General features: G+C 40.0%; 1 protein-coding gene across 3 annotated transcripts in view; it reads left to right on the top strand.

The window, feature by feature from the left end:
- arhgef4 (Rho guanine nucleotide exchange factor (GEF) 4) overlaps nucleotides 1–23,113 on the top strand; it is a 78,518-nt gene that overhangs the window by 17,102 nt on the left and 38,303 nt on the right. The window contains exons 3-5 of one of the 3 annotated variants that reach the window (XM_061064019.1): nucleotides 7,536–12,020; nucleotides 14,706–14,978; nucleotides 15,374–15,503. In XM_061064019.1, coding sequence (XP_060920002.1) covers nucleotides 7,536–12,020; nucleotides 14,706–14,978; nucleotides 15,374–15,503 — 4,888 coding nt within the window. Of the gene's footprint in view, nucleotides 1–7,535; nucleotides 12,021–14,705; nucleotides 14,979–15,373; nucleotides 15,504–18,685; nucleotides 19,440–23,113 lie in introns of those variants that run through there. The other 2 variants (XM_061064020.1, XM_061064021.1) reach the window with 2 other exon arrangements.

Raw genomic sequence — 23,113 nt, forward strand, 5'->3', positions numbered from 1 at the left:
ACCTTGTAATCAGCTTACTGTCTTAGTTATGTTTGTTCAGAGCAGACATTATTTTGTTTGAGGAGCTGCTTTTGTCTTTTGGTAACCATATTTCATTGAAAAGTCGAATTCTTTACTGCCTCCTGACATGAATGACTGAAATGCAGCTCAATAGCCTTTCTGTTCTTGCTGTGTTTCTCCAGAGTTAAATCAAATGTTGCCTCTTCAGCTTTGTGTATGCAGTGAATGGAAGCTTTTGTTTAAACCGCAGTGCTTCTATCAATGCAGACTGTGATCATTTAGCAAACCCCATGTACACAGGCCTCCTTCATGGTAAAATGTTGACCTTTTTACTGATTCATGTTTGCTGGCATCAGTTCTGCCCACAAATAGCTTTATTAATTCGGTGTATGAAATCATGAAATTAATTGGGATGCACCGTTACGCAAGCTTCAGTTTCAAACAATGCCTTGCGGGTTTCCAGTGACATCATCAGGCCACCATGTTGTCTGAGAACATGAAGCCTTGGGCATTTGTGATCATATGACCCCAGTTTTAATGACACAAGAGACCCGGTCTGACCTTGTGATGGAAATATGATTTCTGTTATTTGAGATTAAGCAGGCTAGAAGCTCAATAGGGTTTCTTAGGGTGTCAGCCCATGTTTGCGTGGTAAGGAAAATAACAAAACTAAACAAGGACAAAATATGACAGTTATGAGGACATTTGTCCCTTGCACCTCCTCAGTAAATAGTTTTATAAGTAATGTATTTTGAATTGAGCAGGTTTAATCTGCTGTCTGCTTGAAATCCTTTCACTTTGTTTTCTGTGTTCTGATTTAATGGTAATGTGACACGAATTTCTGTCACAACGAAAAACTATTTATACTGTTTATTTTAAACTATTTTTGAAACAGTCTCATCATCCTATCTTTATGCCATCACAAAGCAAGCAAGAAAAAAGAAAAGATTTAAAGAGATGTAATAATTAGTTTTGTTAAATGGCACGTTGTCTTATGCAGTTCTTTATTGCCTGTTGAAATATATTTTGGTCTGTTAAATTTGTATGCTTGAAGGTCAATTATTGACTTTGTATCCAGGAACATTTTTTATACGCAACCAAGGTATGGCCTTCACCATGTGTTAATGTGAGCAGCAGCTTGTGTGTTCTTTTCTCTCATAAATAATTGAGTGGCTTTTGTAAATGGAAACAGCTTGCCGCTGTAACTAGACCTCCATTTAGTCAGTCCCCTATTTTTTCTGTGCATCCACCCATAATCATCAATCGACTTTATCTCTCTAACCCTAACCCTAGAAAACTGGTGTCCTATAGACCAGGCTGGGCCAGTGAAGGATACTGGTACACTGTACTACTAGATAACCGTTTTGATTTTGCTTGAGTTATCTGAAATTATTGATTGGTTGGTAAAATGTGAAGTTCAAATATATTTCTTCAAATCTAAGTGGACATGACAACATAAAGATGGTTCCTTGTGACTGCTCTTGGAGTTGTATTTTAATTGAAAAGATGATAATATACTCAGTTTACTTTCTGCACACTGTGGTCTTTAGATTTTCTCGCAATCGTTGTTCTCTGCCCAAATACTTCTCACCTAAAATATCTGCAGAGCTTTATTGTACATTGGTAAGTTGTATACAACCCCAGGGACTACCTTTGCCACCCCTCCCTCCCCTTTTCATTCTAAGATCTGCAATAGAGATCAGGTTCCCCCTCTTTGCTGAGATGCAAGACAGTTGGCGACATTTTAGGGATGACCTTAGGGATTACAGATTGGAAGGTAATATGGTGAGCAATGGTGCTATATTGATGTGAGACAGAAGGGAGAATGTAAGGAATGAAGATAACAGTTACCCTACAACAAGACACAGGGAAGACATCAGGAGACTGCTGGAGTTAAATTCTGCATTTGTGTGGATTGCTTTAAAGCTTCTTATCAGTGTGAATAATTAATGCTGTCCAGATGTAAGTCAAATTCTACTCTCAGCTATTGGATGAATACAGAATGTTTGAGGTGTTTGATTTATTTTTCATCAAAGATGCATGGTTTGAGAAGTATCAGGTACAGCTCCTGTTGTAGCCTCGGTTACATCTGGGAATATTGTGTTTTTGAGATGAGAAAGATTATCCTTGTTTGTGTGCGTGACAACAGTGTTATAGGTTTGTGATGTGTGCCTGTGTTTTAAGCCCTGATGGCACAATAGCCAGCTGTCCCCAGTATGACTGCAGCACCCACGTCCACATTCCCTCCATGGTGGGTGTAGCAGCAGCCACCGTGGAGCAGGGAGCTGTGGAGCGTTTGGATGTTGAGGCAGTTGACATCCCAAGAGTTGGTTCAAGAGACGAGTGAAACCATGGGAGTGGATTTAAAAACCTTAATTGAAGCCTCCTCAAGGACAGGTATTTCGCGTGTTATTTATATAAAGTGTTGGACTTAATCCTTCATCTGGACTGTGTGTCACCACATTTATTTCAGATAGGTGCTGGACTACGACTGTACAGGATGTATGACGTAAACGTATGATGCAGTAACCCTTCTTTGAACCATTGTCTTATGAGTAAGGATGGGGATCTGAACCCAGTTTTCTTAAGGACTTGTTTCTGCATTTTCTCAAAACCCGAAAAAACAATAACATTTGAGTTTATGGGTATTGCTGTCAGGTCTCAAAGGTCCTATAATGTTGCCTCATGTTATATCTCGAGTTGAGTAAGCTCATTTAAAACATATCATTGCCGCACTTGTCTGATGAAGTTCTTGAATAACATTGAATTTGAAATGAACAGGTATTAATCTCCAAAAAGAAGAATTCTGGTGGTGAGTTGATTGCGGGGATGGTTGAATATCGAAGGAGGTCTACAGGTTAGCCTTATTTTACAAAATCAAAATAAGGAGGAAGCATATTCCACATTATTTTGGGGTTGGGGGAATACAATCTCCATGGCCAAGCACATCAGCATCTTTCATCAAATTACACCAAAATACTGTAGCTTCTTTTTTCAACTGTGCCCCTGCAGTTGACTGAAATTTAAAATTGTCCACCAAATAATAGGGAAGTATTGATATTGGTATAAAGATCAGATCGTTTAGGGGTCTACATAGATAGATAGAATCCACAAACTTTGTTATTTTTTATGCAGGACATCAGCTGAGGCTTGTGGCTTCAAAAGTCTGAGTTACTCAGGTAAAGTTAGTATCCTGCGGATTCTCTCCTCATCCATTATCAAAATGTTCAGTTCTGCTCTTGTTTAGTTCAAACCACTCAAAATCAACATTTTAGAAACCAAGCAAATAGCAGTTTTTAAGGGGTTTTCACCAAATGACAGTATGATTGACTTGTTGTGGAGCACCTGAGCAACAGAGAATGTATCCAAACTGAAGATGGAATACAGATGATGCTGTTGCTGGTTTCATCACTCAGTGTAGGGCAGCTGTCTTTCATGATGTGACAGGCACTGACCGTGGAGTTATGAGAAAGTCATGTGATGCAGTGTAAGAGCATTGTTCTGGAAAACCATGTTGTCTCTATGTCTGAAAAATTCCTCAAACTCTGTTTTTTTTTAAAGTGAATATGACGTTTAAGCATTTCTATTAGAACTTTGTTTTGCCCCTATGACTGAGTATTATCAAAATGACTCTGATCCAAATACCGACTGTATGAGACATATATATCTGTATAAAGTTCAGTGAATAAAACAAATCTAATTTGAACACTATTATTTTAGCAGATATGATCCATATGATTCCCAGGATCAGTTCAGTTCTTCCTACTGTTTGGTTTCAAAAGATGTAGTACTAGTTTCAAATGATGACACATTCTTAAAAATTGGTGAATTGTAAGCTAGGACCGCCATGTTTTTTTAGACTCTTTGCATGTTATTCCACACCAGAGGTAAAGTGAGAACTTATCCTTCTCATCTCAGTGGGTTATTGGTCCAGATTGTGCCTCCTTGTTGGTGTGAGTTAGCTTGTCTCCTCTTCCTACAGTGGATAATAACATGGACCATGTGCTAACTTGGAAAACAGTGGTGAGAATGTGGTGTGTTGTGCCTCAATCAGTCCCTCCACTATATGCTGAAAGGTAGCTCTGCTAAGCCTTTAAGCTGCTTGAAGACACTCAACCATAATTAATTAGTAGAAAATAACACTGGTCACTCTGTGAATGGATTAACCAATGGCTGGAGTTTTTTCTGTATTTGGTCCCGCCCTCAGGCTGAGGGTAGTCGTGTGTTGGTGTCCTGCTGGTCAGTGGGGGATGTTACATTTGTTTGCTATGTCTAGGTGACTATTGACTGAAGAAGACTTTTACAACATCAGAGTTGTATTACTGTTGTAACAGATATCAATGCTTTAAAACTGGGTACATGATTTATCATTAGTATGTTCTAGCAGTCGGTCAATGCTATCAATGCTATTATCACAGTTTAAGTTGCAGCCACTGTAATTCTGAAATAAATATCTATATTGTATTTCTTATATGTGGTGGATTAATTTGAAAATATGTAACTTTATTTTCTGAAAATTACTCAGATTACTTGGCTCGTTGTTAGACCATGGAAGGTATACAATGTCAGTTGTTGACCCTTGACCAAACCTCCTTTACTCTCGAGGTCCATTGAGCTTCATGAGAGGTCAGAGCTTTTGTTTTTATTTTGGCTTTACTTTGTCTCCTGCTTATGAGGAACAGATAGAATGGATGGCTTACTAATGTCACTTGAATGAGCTTACTTTTGCTTGCCCTGGAGTTGAGTTGGCATGCAACCTGCACTGCTTGGAGTTGCAGGTCTGTATTTATAGCCGGGCTTCTTAGTGTCTTTTCTTGTTATTGAGACACAGAGTTCACTTTGAGCCTGCTGTGTTGAGTATGGATTAAGAGCTAGCTGCTGAAGAAGATCCACTTCTTTGACATGCAGTGAAAAGGAAGGTCTGGGTCGTTGCTGTGTTCACAGTTATGTTGCTGCAAGGCTTTATATAAAGGTCAGGCATTGCAACTAGATGAACAAAGGATGGATCTTTTATTTAACTCTTGAAGCTCTGAGCAATGATGACAACGATGGAACAAGAAGGAAGATGAGTGCAGTGGAAATCTCAACCATGTGATATGACGACCCTGCAAGTGTGTGCATGACCTGTGTGGTTATGTTTGCGAGCTTATGTGTAAGGGACACCATGGGAGCAGTACTGAGCTGGTTAGCTGCTCGCTTTCATGTTCTGGTACTGGATACAACTGAAGCATTGAAGCTTTATAGGGTAAGTGAAATTGTGGGTTTTGGGGTTTAAGATCAAACAAATGTTTTATGTCCCCGGGAACTTGAAACGATGTCTGAATGAACTGTTCCTGTTGATCAGAAACCTGTTGTTGACTAGCTTAACATTTGCTCAAAGCAGCTTCAACAAAGAGAAATTATGTGATTATGCCTAGTACAAAATAATTATTTTTAATTGTACATGCGTCTCGGCTAACAAATACATTTCTTAAAACTATGCTTGCTGTTTAATTTTTTTTTTTTTTAAATAACTCCAACTGGCTCCAACTGGCTATGTAATGACTTTCTGAGTTTAATTTATAGAGGTGGGAACTTTTTAATGTAATAATCAAAATTCTTTTGAGATTTTAAATTGATTCATAACTTCCACAAGTCAATTTTTTTGCCAACCAATCATTATCGCACTCTGACAACAAGGCGGTCTATTTAAACCATTCTGCCTCTCACTCCTCTTGCATCACATCCACTGTTTGAATTTCCCTCGGGATCAATAAAGTATCTATCTATCCATCTATCCATCTATCTATCTATCTATCTATCTATCTCTCTATCTATCTCTCTATCTATCTCTCTATCTATCTATCTATCTATCTCTCTATCTATCTCTCTCTATCTCTCTATCTATCTATCTATCTATCTATCTGTCTGTCCGTCCGTCCGTCCGTCTATCTATCTATCTCTCTATCTATCTATCCATCTATCTATCTCTATATCTGTCTATCTATCTATCTATCTGTCTGTCTGTCCGTCCGTCCGTCCATCTATCTATCTATCTATCTATCTATCTATCTATCTATCTATCTATCTATCTATCTATCTATCTATCTATCTATCTATCTATCTATCTATCTATCTATCTATCCTCCTTCCACCACCTCAACCTCCACCAGCTTCAGTCAGCACATTTTATACTCTAGGATGAATTGTTTGCTTGTTATGTCTGCAAGATGTCAGTACCATTACATGCACATTCAGGCTCTGCTCTGCATGTCCCCATGGGGGGAATTAAAGGTTTGCACTCAGCAAAATCTGTGGCATGCTGCACTGATACTGCTGAGAGCTAAGAGCAGAACCAATACCGCCAAATACGACTGTACAAACCACAAGAGCAATAAATGGTTAAACCTAAGATGAGAGTATTCCTGACTGAACCAGCAGTTAATATGCTGGGAAAAAAACCATAATGATATCGCCCTAAAATCCCTTAAAAAAATCAAACAAAATAGTCGATGTGAATAATATGATTCATGCTACAATGGATATGAGGGGAGTTGACTGCAGGACTATATTTAAGTTTTAGATTTGCTTGTTTCAAATTTGATCAAGTGCTGTTCAACACATATGAAATATTTTAATTATTAAATTTAATCATATTTACAAAAAAAAACATTATTTCCATTTCCATTATTTGTTTTCCTGTGGGGCTGACTAAAACATCAGAATTAACTCAGCAGACCTCTGACACTTGGTGTTTTCACCTCCTTGATGTTTTTAGTTTTAGAAAATACCTTGATGTATTCTTAACTGTGGAAGTATGGCGCTCTCCATTTAGTAAAGCTTAGAACAAGACAATCATCTCCTAGCCATGTTGGCTCATTGGCAACCGTAGAAAACAACCCTTCATAGAATGCAGGCTAAACAGCTGTTTCCATAAGAGCTAATGGTATCACTATTTGATGCAGATCTTTCCCAAACACAAATTTTGAGAAGAATTCACATTTGGATCCCTCCAGCTCCTGTCCTCTATGTCAAAGTGTCAGGCATGACACTGACAAAGGCAAAGCCCATTGGTGTGTGAATGTTACAAGGCCTCATAGGCAACTGGACACTTTATGTAGCAGCCTCTCTCTGGAATATGTGTGTGCATGTGTAAATATGTGTGAAGCAGTGACTTTGACATGTCATTTAAAAACACTGAGTGGTCAGAAGACTAGAAAACACACAATTTAGTTTTACCGGTAACTTGAAATACATTTGATTGTCATGCACATGATTGGTAATTTCACCTCAGTAACATGTTTACCTGCTTCAATAGAAGAAAGTTGTAACAACGATATTTTAATAAGAAACTGAACAACAGGTGTTGTGTAGTTACCTATCTCATGGTCTCCGATAACTGACTGAGTTAAAATCAACTTACTTCATAGAGTTGCTTCTTATAGGTTTATGAGGATCAGCTGTAACTGTAAGATTCTTGCTAGCATTGTGCTAAACCCCCCTGTCATTAGTGCTCTAATTTCTGTCTCAAAGACCTCTGCTTTCTGTCTCCACAGCCTCAGCCAGCCCTTGAAGAGTCCTCCCCCACTGAAGAAGTATGTTTAGCGGAGGGCGATCTGTGTCCTGGCTCACTGGCATGGTGTGAGAGTGGCGTCGGAGAGGCCGACACATCTGATGAGTATTTTGACTTCCGCTCTTGCCACAGTGACACCCTTTCAGACTTAAGTCCTGATGAGGAGGACTCTTTGGATGCCCTGCTGGGACTAGAGGATGCCTATGTTGGTCGGCTAACATCGGGCAGCGACTTCCAAACTAGCCAGAGTAAAACCAGGCGGAGAGAGTCAGTGACCGCTAAGGACTCTCACAGAGATGCAACAGAGACGTATGCTGAACAATTCACATGTAGCAGGAGGAAAAGCCCAGAGAACCATGTGGACCCTAATGTTCCCTTGAAGCACAGTACCAGAGACCTTTGCTCAATTGAGATCAGATCCCATCAAAGAACAGAGGACCTAAACTTAGACTTGAACCAAAAACATCCCTATTTACATGCTGTTGGCACGGAAACTCAAGTCAAGGAAACCTGGGAGCCAAGCAGCTTACATGCACAAAGCCAACACAACACTAACACCTTTGCCACAAAGGTAAATAGTACACAAGACACTCCGGAAGTGAAGTCACCTGCACTGCCTAAAGTAAGCAATTCCATCAGACATAATAAATGGACAGACTCTGAAACATGTTTGATTCAAATAGATTCCACAGACAATAAGATTGTGGAGACACGACAACAGCAAAGAAGACCTGTGAAAAATGTACAGACAGAACAGACTGATAAAAAGACTGTAGGAGACACAGGGGAAGAAATATATGAAATCTGTAATAATGAGCCATTTAGAACTTCCTCTTTGGAGAACACAGGTTTAGACAGATGCACCAATGACTGTAAAGATAAACACCACAGAAGAAGAAATGTAGAACCCCAGGGTACAATCAAAGATGGTAGCGAGAAAGATGCCAGAAAAGTGCACAGTGAGGACACAAATTACTTGCGGACTCATTTCAGTAGCGCGCATAGAAAAAACAAGTGTTATTGTAGTGACAACACTTGCATAAACTGCACAGGTTATACTGATGTAGATGCACAATTGCACTCTAAATCTGAGACAAATAACTCAGACTCCCAGACAGAATTTTTTGGAGCAAGTCCAAACATCATAGAGACATGTAATGTGAGTATTTGCTGCTCACAATCTCATTGTGAGGAGAGTCCAAAAAGAGGGCTGACGGACTTTCAGGATTGTACAGGTGTAACAAAGCCCAAGGATAAGCCATGGGTGTCACAAGTCTGCTTCCCGGCAGAGCAGATTAGGTGTTTTGGTGCTACAACAGAAGTAACTAAACCACCTAGGTTAGTAAATGAAATCTGTTCCTCTATCACATTTTCCAAGGAAACCACAGCCTTTGTTCCATCAAATACCTGTGCTTCTGAGCCGACTTTGGATCTAAAGGTTTCTTCTCTAACCCCAATGGTCCCATTAGCAGACTCGGGCAAGAAGGAGCTCACTGAGGAGAAACCGGATCTAAAACAACCTCAGAATGAAGGGCTTCAACCACTGCAAGTTCTAGATCTAGCTCAGGATGTTATCCCTAACCACTTGGATCAGGTTTCTGCAGACCAAAGGCCTTACACAGTTAAAATCCAATTGGACACTGATAAGGGGTCTGAAGAATTCCTGCCTCATCACACATTCTCAAAAAATGTGAAGCTTTGTTCGGGCAACCAAGGATCGGTGGATACCTCGCAGAAGATCAGATCACCCTGCTCTCTTCTCTTGCACAATAAGAAGCCGGAGGTGGAGGGCAGCCGTGATTACCTTGACCAGGAAGAAATTGTGGAAGCAGTAAGCAAAAATAATCTTTCACCCTCACAACTTCGCACAACAGAGCTGTCTGGGCACAGTGAGCCTAGAATAATTCCCGTAGCTTTTGCCTGTGGTCTAGATGCCTGCTTAACCAATGTGCCTTGTCCGATACCAGTGACATCAACGTCAGGTTTTGCTTCTAATGAGCTGATTCCATACAGTTGCAGAGAAGACCAAGAAGTAGTTGATGTAGCTCAAAAGGTAACTTCCTCAACAAACACAAACACTACTGTCAGCACAATTTCGAGTCACTGTAAACAAGTTTATCCCAAGCAGCAGATCCCTGAACCTCCCTGCAGCCTGCAAGCCAGTCTTTCTCTTCTCTCAGACTCCAATAATAACACCAGTGCCAATTTAAAAGGTGCAGAGAGGGGTGGTGATGTAGGTTGTTTCTCAGGAGAAACCCAGAGCAAGTTTGAAAGAAGTGGGAGAAAAACCTGTCCTTATTTTGAGCCATTAAGAAATCGTAATTCTGACTTGGAGAGCATAGGCATGCCACAGATGTTACGGTCTTCTCTGGACCGAAGGCGTAGCTGGAGCAGTGAGGACAGTGACCTTGATAACTATATCAATTTAAGCTTGACTCGTGTAGATGAGCCAAAAAAAATAAAGACGGAGAGTAGCAGAGGGGATATCACTGTTGTTGAAAGTCAGGAGTATGAGGGTTCTCACTCAAAAAGAAATGAAAGCCCCTCTCACTTAGTGCTTAGTTCAGATAGTCGAGGGCTTTTGGAGGACAGTGGATTTAAAGAAGAGCATCACTGTTGTAGAAAACCAGTGGATAACAGCTTATCTAACAGAGAAATCATTGGCTTGTCCCAATCATTTAAGGACTATGCACTGGCCAATGAGTGTAAAGACCACACACAGGTGAGCTTGCCAGCATCCCAACAGGAAGTGAGAGTAGTAAGGTACTCTCAACCGGATGTCAGCATCAACGTGCTTCCTGTCAGTAGTTTAGAGCCAATTCTGGAGGCTGATCGCTGTCTAGAAAAATGTGAAACAGCAGCAAATGATTTCAAAATAGAAACTAAGAAAGACTATGAGACAATGAGTCATGCTTATGAATTTAGGGATGATGTTAGCCTTTCAAGTTTCCAGAGTCCACACCATCAGCAGAACCAGGATTATTTTAACCCTTCTAAGTTTGAATCTGAGGATAACCTTTCAAACCAAGAGCCCGGTAGCCCTATGAATGTTGCTTATGATGCTGTGTCTTACACCTCAGCTAGCAGCAGCTGTGATGACTTGGAGGATCCTCACTTTGCTCTGTCGGCTGCAAATGTCAACATTGATAAAATGATCAAGAGAAGCAAAACAAAAGGCAACCAGACAGGAAATAAAGGATCTAAGTTTTTTGTTTTTTCTAAAATCCCTTCTTTAAAGAAGGCTAAGGGCACAAAGGGTTCCATAAGTGAGGAGGTACCCGACGAGGTGTCAGATGGAGGAGGTGAGAGCTTTTTGACTGAGGAAGGCCTACAGAGGGACAACACAGACGATGAGGTTTTTTTTAAAGATGGCATCCTCAATCAAACAGCGCACCGTGCATTAACATCATTGCATTGTGAGACTGAGGAAGAGGACTATGGCTTTTTCTCCTCTTCTCCCAACCCTTGCCATGTTCTTCAGCTAGTCAGTGAGGGGAGCAGCAAGGGAGGTTATGGAGTACCAAGTCCAGACAACCTCCTCTTGGGGCAGGTCCAGTCACCTAATGGCCAGGCTTACAGGAAGGGCAAGAGCAATGACAATTTAAACCTCCGCATGCGCTTTGCACAAGCACACAAGTCCCTTTCCAGCCTGTTTGAGTCCCGTTCAATGGACAAAGATAATGATGAGCAGGCCACTGGTGACATTGATAATCATTCTGGTAAATCAAAACAATCCTGGAGGAAGCTGAAAAAGGCCAAGGAGGCTGAGATTTTAAAAAGAACTATTTCAGTGCAAGATGGGGAATGTAGAAGTAAGGCTTCTTGGATGGAATGTGGAGACTTTTCGTCCTCTCTCCTCCTCCACAAGCTCAGCAGTCAAAGGTCACCATCCTCCCTCAGAGCACTTTGCCACACGGATCCCATCTCAAAGCGTGGAGTTCCACAAGGAAGTGTAAAGGAAAACCTCCATGGGTGTAAATCTGAGGGTCAGCGAAGAAAGGGTTCACTACAGGGTCCTCCTACCACTGTGTGTGTGTCTGGCCCAACGCCGCTTTTAAATGACATTTTTTCCCCCCTGTCCAGTCAAACCTCACCTCTGAGCCCCTTGTCACCAGTTTCCCTTATTCATCAAGTTTTGCCATCCCAGAGCAGGTGCCAACCTGAGCATTCCACTGAGAGCCCCCTACGGCCAATGAGTCCGAAACCTAGTCCTAGCCCTAAACCGGGGACTCAGCGCAAAATATATTGTTACCCTCTCTTAGCAAAGGCTAGTTCTGTTTCTCCGATCCTTCTGAGCCAGTCAGTTAGCGAGGAGGGATTGGCAGATCCCCCTGAGAGACCTAAAACCCTCAAACCCTCAACCAGCCCTGTGGGACTCAGCCTCAGCCCTCAGGATTTGGCGGAAAGCAGAATTGACTGCCATTCAAACATCAGTCTGTATGCCATTGGCTGCAACAGCGAATTAGAGGTAAGAAACCATCCTGCATGGAGCAGAAATATGTATAATCCTTTTCAATAACTGTAATCTTGGGCTAGAGGTCATTAATGTACATGCATAATCAAGTGAGCCTTTTTAATCTTTATTTTATGAAAATGAAGGATTATTATTATTATTATACAATCAGTATCTGATTGGACTTAATTGAAGGATCATATGCCATAACCAGTGTTAACAAAATGTATGCCTTCTGTTAAAGCTACTAATGCAGGTTATGGCATCCCTCAAATACTCATCTCCCAATGGGCTTTCAACTCCCTTTGAAAATAGTTTCATCTCCAAGTCACGGACAGAAATGTATGTTTAAAAAAAATCAAATCAAAAACACATCAGTTCATTGCTTTCTGTGTAGTAAATGAACCATAAAGGAAAATCTTCCAAGGTGAAGAAGAGATGTAAAGGGGACTTCATAAGGAAAAAACCCTGTGCTCTCAGAATCTGCCTGCACGTTCAGATGATGAAATAGGTCTTCAATGCTGAAAATTGCCAAAGTGGCATACAAAAGCATCTCTAGCAGGCTTTACCTCTAGTGTTCTTAATGTTGTTTTATGCAGGTAATAAGACCATTTGCATTAGCAAAATTGCTTCATTCACAAAGTTCCTACAGTGTATTTACCAGTATGGCCCCTCAAGGCCTTTGGCATCAGAATTCTGACAAAAGAAAAAAAAGAAACCATCACTTAAGTAGATTTTTGCATTAAAGTTCAAACAGTCAACGTTAGGAAGTAAAGAGAGAATCTTAAAGACTTATATAAAACTCAAACCTACTTCTTCAGCCTTTTGTTTTAGAATTGGTTTATAGACATTATTTGACACCAAGTTTATCATATGCTTAATCTGGTTCTAATTTTTCTTGAAGTTACTACTATTTCATTCATAATACTTGTTCAGTCTGAATATTAGTTGTTTTTTTTCATCTGTTGATCATTTCAAACTTCACTATGGAAGGTACTACAGTGCCAAACAAATTAATTTGTCAAACCATTTGTTTAAAGGTTAGAATTCAAATTCAAACTAGACTAAGTATGGGCCACCATCGATTGTTTAAATAGTGTATGAGAAACACTATATAACAGGGTAGTTATGGCTCAGACATGACATCTTAATTGTCTGATATTTGAATGGAAAATTCCCAAACAGCAATTAGAACAAACACTGCAGATAGATTAAATTCTGTCACTAGAATTAGCTTAGCTGATTTTAACCCTAAGACAACACATCCCACACCATACATAACTTTAAGCCTTAATATAACTTAAACAGGTGGATTTCATAAAAGTCATCCCCTCTACAGTTGTCTTAAATGAAGAAATTAGCTATGGGGACCTAAACTACAGCCACAGGTTTTAGGAAGAATTGGTTTTGGCACTTCCTCTTGGCCTCCTTTCTCAGCCCTGGAGTTTGCTGCTTGTAGGCCACCATTCAAAAGAGTGGAACAAATGTTTGTCATATTGAGAATGGTCCATTCAACTTCCTCCCAGTTGATATTTTTTAATGTGAAATTAGGATGATTCTAGCATGAAAATAATTGTTTAATTCATACATAATGAACAAACGTCAAAGGACTGGACTGTTGCTTCCAGTTGCAACTAACTGCAGTCTGTCTGCAAATGGGTTGGGATGGAGAAAACTCCCTTTCTTGGTTGCTCTCTGTGAACTCTGTGAGGAGGAAAGAAACTACATCCCACAGTAGAATTTTCGACTTCCATTCCCTGGTTTACCAGCTTACGAACAGCCCACAGTCCCTGCCAGTTCCTTGAGGGCCTAGACTACACAGCCAGAGATAACTGGAGGACTGGCCCCCCCTGGTGGGATCCTATCACATTGTAGGGAATTGGATTTGACAATCAAAAAGCTGTTTCAAAACAGGATTTCTCCCCAAAGTAGACTTCAACTAAGTACACTATAATACCCTTAGGTCTTGCCAACTCATGGCCAATCACACAATCTTTACAGCATCTTTGTGTGTGATTTATTTCCCCAGAAGTTTCATGTGCACAACCATAAGTAACAAATATGTTGGGAGTGTGTACTGAGCTTCCCTGACTTTGTGAGAACTTCCTGAATATAAAATGTAATGACAACTTGTTAGTCATGGCACTAAATCTGTGAAAATATTTAGTTGGATTGCATCATGGTTTTATGCATGTACATTACATAATAATTTGTATAGATGCATGTTACTAATGTAATATTACTAAAAACATAGAATTTCACGATATGAAAAAAATATTTTGTGAAGTGACACTGAAGAGTTTGTTCATCTGAAAAAACAAACAAACATTTTTTTGTTTTTACTTTCCTGAGGGTGTTGTAACTTATCATAATAGTACTTTAATTCTTTGATATTTTCTTAGAGAGTTACTATACTGTTTGAGTCATACTGTTTCAAACAGATAGTGTTGGAATTGACTAACCAACTTTCTGTCAGTGAGGGAAGGTGCTTGTTAAACATTCTGTAGTTATTTCAATGTCTATTCTCATGCCATATCATACTAACATTGATTCTGTGGTCTTTATGACTGTATTAAGTAGTTAAAATCAACATATTTAATCCCAAACATACAGTGTGTAAGGGGACATTGAGTGGAGTAGTTACAAAATAGTTGATGAGATAGTTGACTACGACTAACCATTGAACTGTGCCCTCGAAAGGGCACAAAAAATGTTGACCAAACTTCCTGCCAGACCAGAAAAAGAAAGCTGTTTGTGGAGAAGACAGAGGGGAAAGCTTCTGTGGTTCCTGGTTGGTTGAGGGACGGCCACTGGGTGGTTATGGTCGATAATGGAAGCGGCCAGCAGCGACGGCAAAAGTGTTCAGATGACCTATGGATTGAAGAGCAAAAGAAAAACAAACGTAAACTGGCCAGAGTCATCAGGGGGAGCCTGGGCCAACTCCACACAATGTTATCTCAAGACATGGACAAAGTAAGATGTTTCTACAGTAAGGTGGGCCCACAAAACAAAGATCCAAACCTTGGAAGTCTTTGGTCCTCATCTTCTTTCTTCTCTGCCTTGCTTCTGAGATTATGTTCCTTCTGAACTATGCGTTTCTCTCTGAAGAATTTTGACATTTGTTCTTAGAAATGAAGCCGGGTTCTCTCTTTCATCACTCTACCTTTGTTTCTCAAATGACCTGCTGTTTTCCCCACTGCTCTACACATTAATGGATGCATTCATCTTGTGATCTTTTCTTTGCACATCACTGTGTTTTTTCTAATAAATTATTTTCTTCTACGAGTTATGTCCAGTTAACCATTAGCGAACAAATCAATTTCAGTAATGATATATGCGATTAAACAAATCCTTTGTCACTCCTACAGACTGATCATGGAGTCACCTTAGGGCCCATTGAAGCCTTCCATGGGAAGCCCCTTAAGGCTCACTGCTTTTCCCAGAGCACCCCCATTGGTCTTGACTGCCTAGGCTGGAGGAGCCGCGTCTTATACTCCTGTAAGTACCCGCTCTTATTCAATTTATTTCAATTTCAGCTTCTGCACTCTTACCTAGATTTCTCTAGGGTTGTTAAATGGTGCACTGTCTTTGGGCCCGGCTGGAATTGACTGAAGATGTCTGTGCAACATTCTGTCACTCGTTTAAGTCTCCTACCAAACGGATGTTTAGTATTTTCATCATAGTATTCCATTCAGCATGGACAGAGCTGTGGAAATCAGGAGACAGAGCAGGTTGTCTGCCAATTGCTAATTGCCAATTGGGGGTTTCTTCAAGTTTGGATGTCAAACTCCATTTAGAAAAAACAAGGTATTTACCCAAGTTGCTCCTGTTAGGCAGGATACCCTTGCAACATACCCTCAGTGTCAATGTTGTTTGTGAATAAATGTTTCATTCAAAGATTGCCCGCTTGAAAAAAAGGGAATTTATGGGCAGAATTTGAATTGAATATTCATATTATTGTTTTGTTAGTATACAGTATGATGATCAACTGAAAATAAGAACTGTGTCGTCATTACCTTCAAATTGGCCCTTTATGTCAACGGAAGGTGCAAGTTTGGCTGTGAGTTCTCCTTCGGGCTTGGAAGTGGAAGTTTAGGGCAGTGGTTGTCAAATATTTGCAACATGGTGCAGGGTGCCATACATCCTTCACACTGCTCTGATAAGACTTCTCCTAGCCATTTCATGTAGCTGCTTTCTTTTCTTTTAAAGAATAAACTTGAGCTTACTTTTAAGGTGAACTTAGTTCCTAGTTGTCAGTCGGTTTCTTTGTCCCTCTAGTTAGTTCATTCTGGCAGTGGAAGACAGGTGAAAAGGTTTCAATCACATGTAAATCTGTAAAACTCCTTGTTTATTACAATAATGAAAAGAAGGTGAAAGAATCAGCTCACGTCCACTGCAGACAGTTCATAACTGAAACACTAGTTTTGCACAATAACCACATACTTTTTGTGAAGGATTTTGTTTGGATTATTGCCTTTATGTGATATGATCAGCAGATAGAGTTGGAAACCAGAGAGAGAGAGAGAGAGAGAGGGTAATGACGTGCGGTAGGAGAGCAAAAATATTGCACTAGAAATGAATATTCACACATTTTAAAGACGGGACTTATACAAGTGACACTATAACATCTTTGACAAATCAGTGATTTATGTAACTAAGCAGTCTAATTTTTTTTTTATGGGATTTCTATGTCTAGTTGAGGCTGGAGGTATAACAGAACGAGTGTAGTTCCTTATTGAACCTGCTGGCTGCAGTAAACTGTCACTGAAACTTAAAGCCTGAGGTCTCTCTTACTGTGCTGCTCTATACCAATAGATAGATATGAATACATTCTTTAGGTTTGTCACACCTGTTTCAGAAGACGCATACAGAATAGTAGAAGTACATTTGGCTAGTGGTTTTCTAAAATAGTTGCAAAATGACATTACTTTACTTGCTTTTTCCATTTATGTCTCATGTTCCATTTCTTAATATATTGTAATGTTTCTTTTCAATTATAACAAACCTTATTAAAAGAGCACTTCAACCCTTTTATTCAAACTTTTAGTCTTTTCTGCTTTTGGATTTTAATCAAACACCTTAAATATTCCAGTGTGATAGGATTATTCAGTCCATTCCTGAGAACACTTTCTTTAAGTCATGTTATTTTAAAACCTATGTTTATGTATGCACACAAGTACAGTCATGCAGTACAACAGACCCAAAAATTTTATTATTCATTTTTTAAACAAATACTAAGTCAAAGTAGAGAATTGTGTTTTGTTTTATAACTTATTTGGAACTTGCTGGAGTATGATGTCCTTTCAGAAAATGCTGCTTGGTGCTAAGTTTCAGATAGTAGCTTGGCTGTTATATTACTAGTTGGGGGCGGCTCAGTTGGTAGAGTTGTTGTCTCTTAACCAACCAACCAGCGGCAACATGTCCGATGTGTCCTTGGGCAACTAACCCTGAATTGCTCCCTCTGCTTCGTCTGCAGCGTATGAATGTATGAATGGGATTAGTTACTCCTGATGGTCTCACTACATAGCAAGCAGAATGGGTGGGTGTGACATGCAGTGTAAAAGTACTTTGAGTAGTCAGAATAGAAAAGCGCTCTACAAGCCACCACTTACTAGTTTTGTATTTGTGCTTGATCACACATTTGTAAGCTTATAGTGATCCTATTAAAACCATTCTACTGCAACAGTCCTGCAATAAATCATTTCTTTATAAAGGTTCTAATGCTCAGCTCACTTCCAGTAGCAAGAGTCTGAATTTGGTCTTTTTTAATTGGTCAATTTAGTGTTGGTTCATATAAATATCAAAAATATATAAATTAATAAAAATATATTTTCTCTCTTATATATCACGATAATAGTATTTCTTTGATGAATTTACATTGGGAGATACTATTGGGCCAATTGTGTGATATTGGCTTTGTTGTTGATGCTGTCTCTGCAATGTTTTAAAAAACCTGTAGGAAACACCAAACCAGTTCATGTTTCGAGGCAGAAATGTCAATGACAGGTGTCAAACCCTTATGAAAAACAGCAAACCAGCAATAGCTGGAAATCTGTCTATTATTATTATTTCTATTTTATTTTTTGCTGAACTCAGATGGTTTGATGTAGAGGTGCATTTCTCAACATATCGGTTAATCAATGCATCACGTAATTAATCAACAAAATGTAAAGGTTTAAAAAAAAAAAAATGTTCTCACATTTTATTGACTTAACACTTCACTTATCAATTCATAATCTTCTGGAATTTGTAAAAGAATACCGTAAAACATTGATTACTTATATTTTCTGAAAATGTTTTATGCAGATGATGCATTAATTTTAAAATATACATCTAAAATCATGAAATATATTTCACTCATTACAGTCACATATTACGATTACAAAAAATACATTCATTCTTTAATCTGCTTTCTTATTTACTATAAGTAGATTTAGGAAATTAACATATAGTATGGACTATTTAGGTTTAAATGTGGGTAAACGTGTGTGTGTGTGTGTGTGTGTGTGTGTGTGTGTGTGTGTGTGTGTGTGTGTGTGTGTGTGTATGTTTGTTTGTAAGGATGTGTGTATTTGTTCCTGTGTTTTGGGTGGGTGAGTAAGGGGGTACTGAGGGAGGGCTGACTTTTTATTTTTTCTTCTACTAATGATCCTGCACCATTAGCCGTCTGTGCTGTCGCTAGAAGGCAATCTACACAGTCGAGAAGCAGAAACCTCCCTGTAGGACCCCTACTGATGTCAGCCTGTAGAGAGAGAGAGAGAGAGAGAGAGAGAGAGGGAGGGGGGAGAGAGACAGAGTGAGAGAGATTGACTGGGAGTTGATATGAGGAAATGAAGCGGTGTGCAAACGGGTGGAAAGACCCAGAGCAACAAGAGCAGAGAGAGAGGAAGCAGCCAATGTATGACAAGCGTTCCAGAGCAGAGAGTTTAAGGGAGGAGACGAGCGCTGTTTTGTGCATGGGAGGAGAAAACAGCAAATTGACAGCTGAAGCTTACCTCAGCGAATAGTGCAGTAGATCAGCCAGGAGGACACCTCCCCTTCCTCCTCCTCCTCTGCACTCTCTCCCTTCTGGGAGAATAAACCACCTGCTCAGGCGCCTTGCCTCCTCTGCAATTCCACTAACCTCTTCACTGCCCACTTCCATTTACCCACTTGTGTTGTGCATCCAAATTGGGATGCGGACCCAGCAGGGCTCAGAGGCTGGGGTTCCCCTGCCTGGAGGCAGCTGTGGCAGCAGTGGCAGCTCAGGGCTGTCACCTGGGTCTGACTCGGATGGAGGAAGCCCGACGGGCAGAGGGTTGAACAGCATTGTGGATGGAGGTCTAGGGGTTGGTGGACGTATTGGTGGAGGTGGAGGAGGTGGCAGCTTGGGTGGCACTCTGAGGGGGGTCCTATCTCGCTATTGGAGCTTAGAGAGTCTACACTCCACCACAGGTAAGTGCTCTGCCCATACAATGCAGATTTTTTCAGATTTCCCCCAAATCACTTAAGTACAACATGTTACTTACATGCAATTTGTAGATATACAGTTTCCTTTTTGATGCACAGAAAGGCACTGTTTGGGATCACACATGCAAGCCAGCAGACTGACACACAGCCATGAGGTTAGTGTGTGACACAGGGATTGATAAGAAGCACTGAGGGTGTGAGTGTGTTTGTGCACGTTTGTGCGTCATGTCAGTTGACACCCGCTGAAAGGATAGGTGCTGTGTTGATGTTTGGGTGGGCCGGCTGCATGGCTCGAGTCATGCAGAAAGTGCCAGGAAATAATGAAGCTTCTCCTGGCAAAGCTTGATTTCTGACAGTCTCTTTGTCACATATTTAAGTCTATGTGCTTGTCTTTTATATGCATGGGTTATATACTGTTAATGTATGTGGTTGCCAAGGTTAAATTCATCTTCGCTTCTAAGTAACATTTAAAGAATATGACTGATCATCCTTGAGACTCTTGGCCCTGTATCATTTGATTTTTTTAAGGATTCTTTTGCAATTCATTTCGAAGTGACATCACAATAATTCATTTAGTAATAGAAGAAAAATGACATGGGCACGTGAAGAATAAAAAAAAAGCTTAAATCGCAAATTTTCTGATAACAAGGCCAATGTAATTTTAATACTGAAACGTTGTTTTTTTTGCATCAGACACACATCTTATTGTATTATTCCTTAACACTGTATTGTTGCCTGTGAATAACCTGTTGGTCTATGTTCAAGAGTGGTCCCATATCCTTAAATCTCGTGCATATGCATGCTTTCCACTCACCAACCCAGTCAGCCTTTTTATCTGTTGTCCTGGGACATTTTTTTTTTGCTGCAGAAGATTGATGTAGGAGAATAGCAGAAAAGCTGGCCGTCACTTTGTACAAGTACAAAATGCCAAGTTGGGAGCAGCAATACCAGTGTATGGGAGACTGGTTCCTAAGCTCCTAACATATAGGATTTAGACAAGTTCTGCATAACATTAGATTCATCCTGACTCTTAGTTCTTTTGGTGTAGTCTTTGTCAGTCAGGCTGTATTTCTGTGTGAATTTCTGTGGATTTTAACTTGGGATAGATTCTGTAAATTTTTCTAGAGAAGGGGGGAAGGGTTGAAGATGAACAGTAGAGTGGGAGGAGGGTCTGACAGCACTATTTCCATTGGAATATACAGTAAGTGTTTGTTGCTTAGCAGGAGGTGGAAAACAAGCATATGTGCTGGCATGCTTTTGTATTAACATGCATGGAAGAAATGTGAGTAGCCACACATAATAAGTGTGTAAGGTCTTGTCCTTGACAAAATGCTCTTCTTTTTACACTGAGAAATATATAGGACTTATATAGAAATATATAGGAAATATATAGGAACCAATGTTTCAACAATACATGGACTGAAAGGTGTGATCAGAGTGTCCTGTGAAACATGTCTTTACTCGTTGGCATCACTCAAAAGTACAGGTTTTTTTTGGAACAAGCACAAAGTATTCATTTTCTGAGGGGAAATTTATGGGGTGTGGAGTCTATCCTGGCATCGTCAGAGGAACTCAGGAATTTTTAGATTTCCATGCAGCGTTATCATTTGGTACATACCAAAAATATTTGATATAGTGGTAGGCTGTTTTTTACACTAACTATAGCTTCTTCAACTCTTGTCTGAAACTGTCATGACTGGGTTTTTGAATTGATACATTTTACATGAGGGTTATTTTTGAAGCATTGACAAACAGGATATTCTGTTATTTCAAGTGAAAGACTTCATGGTCAAAAAGCTCAAAATGTAGATTAAGTTTTCCTTTTACTTGTTGTTTCTGCTTCCACTAAATGGGAGAGGGAGCACAAATGTTTTTGGATGTGAGTTTTTGGATTAGAAATGTGATTTACATTTGTGTGTTTTTTTTTTGTTTGGCTTGTTTTGATGGTAGCTGGGGTAAAGTGGCACAATGACCTCTGTCTCCTGACAACAATGGGTCAGTGTAACTGACAGTAAACTCTTTCTGTCTTTCTCTCTGTCTCTCCATCTGCCTCTCACTCACTCGCTCTCTCACTCTCATTATTTCAATTTAATTCAACTTGATTCAAAAGGGGTGTATTGGCATGGGAAACATTTGAGATCGCTAAAGTGAAAATAAAACACACAATTGAGTACAATAAAAGAACAACACAAATGTAATATTAAAGTAACAGAGCTGTGCAGGATTGCAGCCTTACAAAGTCTGCATACATAAGAACAATTTGTGTTTAACTTGAAAATACAAGTTGCAAGCCATTCAAATGTATACAGATGAGTACAGATAACTTGTAAGAAAGTGAAATATAAAATGTTATAAAGAGAGAAAAGTAGTGCAGATGATGGTGCAGTCATACAAAGATTGTTTGACTGTATTGTTTATGGTGGTTGTTGGCGGTTGGATGCTCTGTAACAAGTGGGACGGCTGTGGCTCAGTTGGTAGAGTCGCCGTCTCTCAACCAACCGGAAGGTCGAGGGTTCGATCCCCAGCTCTTGCAGCAAGATGTCCGATGTGTCCTTGGGCAAGACACTTAACCCCCATGCGTATGAATTATGCGTATGGATTAGTAACTTCTGATGGTCTCACTACACAGCAGCCTCTACCATCAGTGTGTGAATGTGTAGGTGTGACCTGCGGTGTTAAAGCACTTTGAATAGTCAGAAGACTAGAAAAGCGCTATATAAGCTCAAGTCCATTTAAGTGTCTCTGTCCTGATACTCAGAGTCCGCTATACTGACAATATTTGCTTTTATGTCAATTTTACGTGTAGTCCAATGGCATGACAACATCAACAAAAGAGTGGAGAACATCATACTGGTAAAAAGAAAACATAATGCAGCCGTTTCATTAAGTGCACGGAGATCGTAGCGGTCGCATGCATACAGTCTATGCACCATGCAGCAGTCACAGTATAGAAATGTCACTCCCCCTCCAATTGGCTCGAGGGGAATTCTCCTGAGAATATTCTGCTGCGTTCTCGCATCAGCTCACTCGGACTAGGGGTCTGTCAGGAGAAACTCCAGGGTTAAGTCCAAGCGAAAAATGTGGCTGTTTGCGTTCACATATAATACAGCTCCTCCGGGAAATAATCCTGAGTGTTTCAGGAGATTTCTGCCAGTGTGAAAGCTTTAATACTGTAAGTTGATTAGTCCTGGTTCCAGTCAGTGTTTCACTTCCTAAAGTTGTTGGATGGCCTTGAACTCAGGACTCTAAAGGTTAAGTTCTTCCAGACCAAATTAGGAAAAATACATTCAATGTAGCTTGTTTCTGTGCACGGGGGCATAATCATGTTGAAAAAAGGCCAAACAAGGACTGTTGACTTAAATGTGGAAGTACACCATTATCTGAAAGCAATTGTAGTTGTAGTTTTAATGTTACACTCTAACTCTGAGTGGTGCAACTTATCCCCTTAAGTGCTTTGTCATGCGTGACCCTAAAGCTCCAAGTTGAATCGTTTGAGTTTCTCCTCTTGTACTCCAATAACAATACAATCTATCCAAATTAAACCACGGGGGTTGAGTGTTAAAACATGTGTGTGAGTGTTACAGGCTTTTGCTAACTTTTGCCTCTGTGTGTGCCTGTCTAATGTACAGCCAGGCAAGCTAGCAGCTCTGAAGCACACT

This window comes from Labrus mixtus, chromosome 19 (assembly GCF_963584025.1).
Source record: "Labrus mixtus chromosome 19, fLabMix1.1, whole genome shotgun sequence".
Lineage (NCBI taxonomy): Eukaryota > Metazoa > Chordata > Actinopteri > Labriformes > Labridae > Labrus > Labrus mixtus.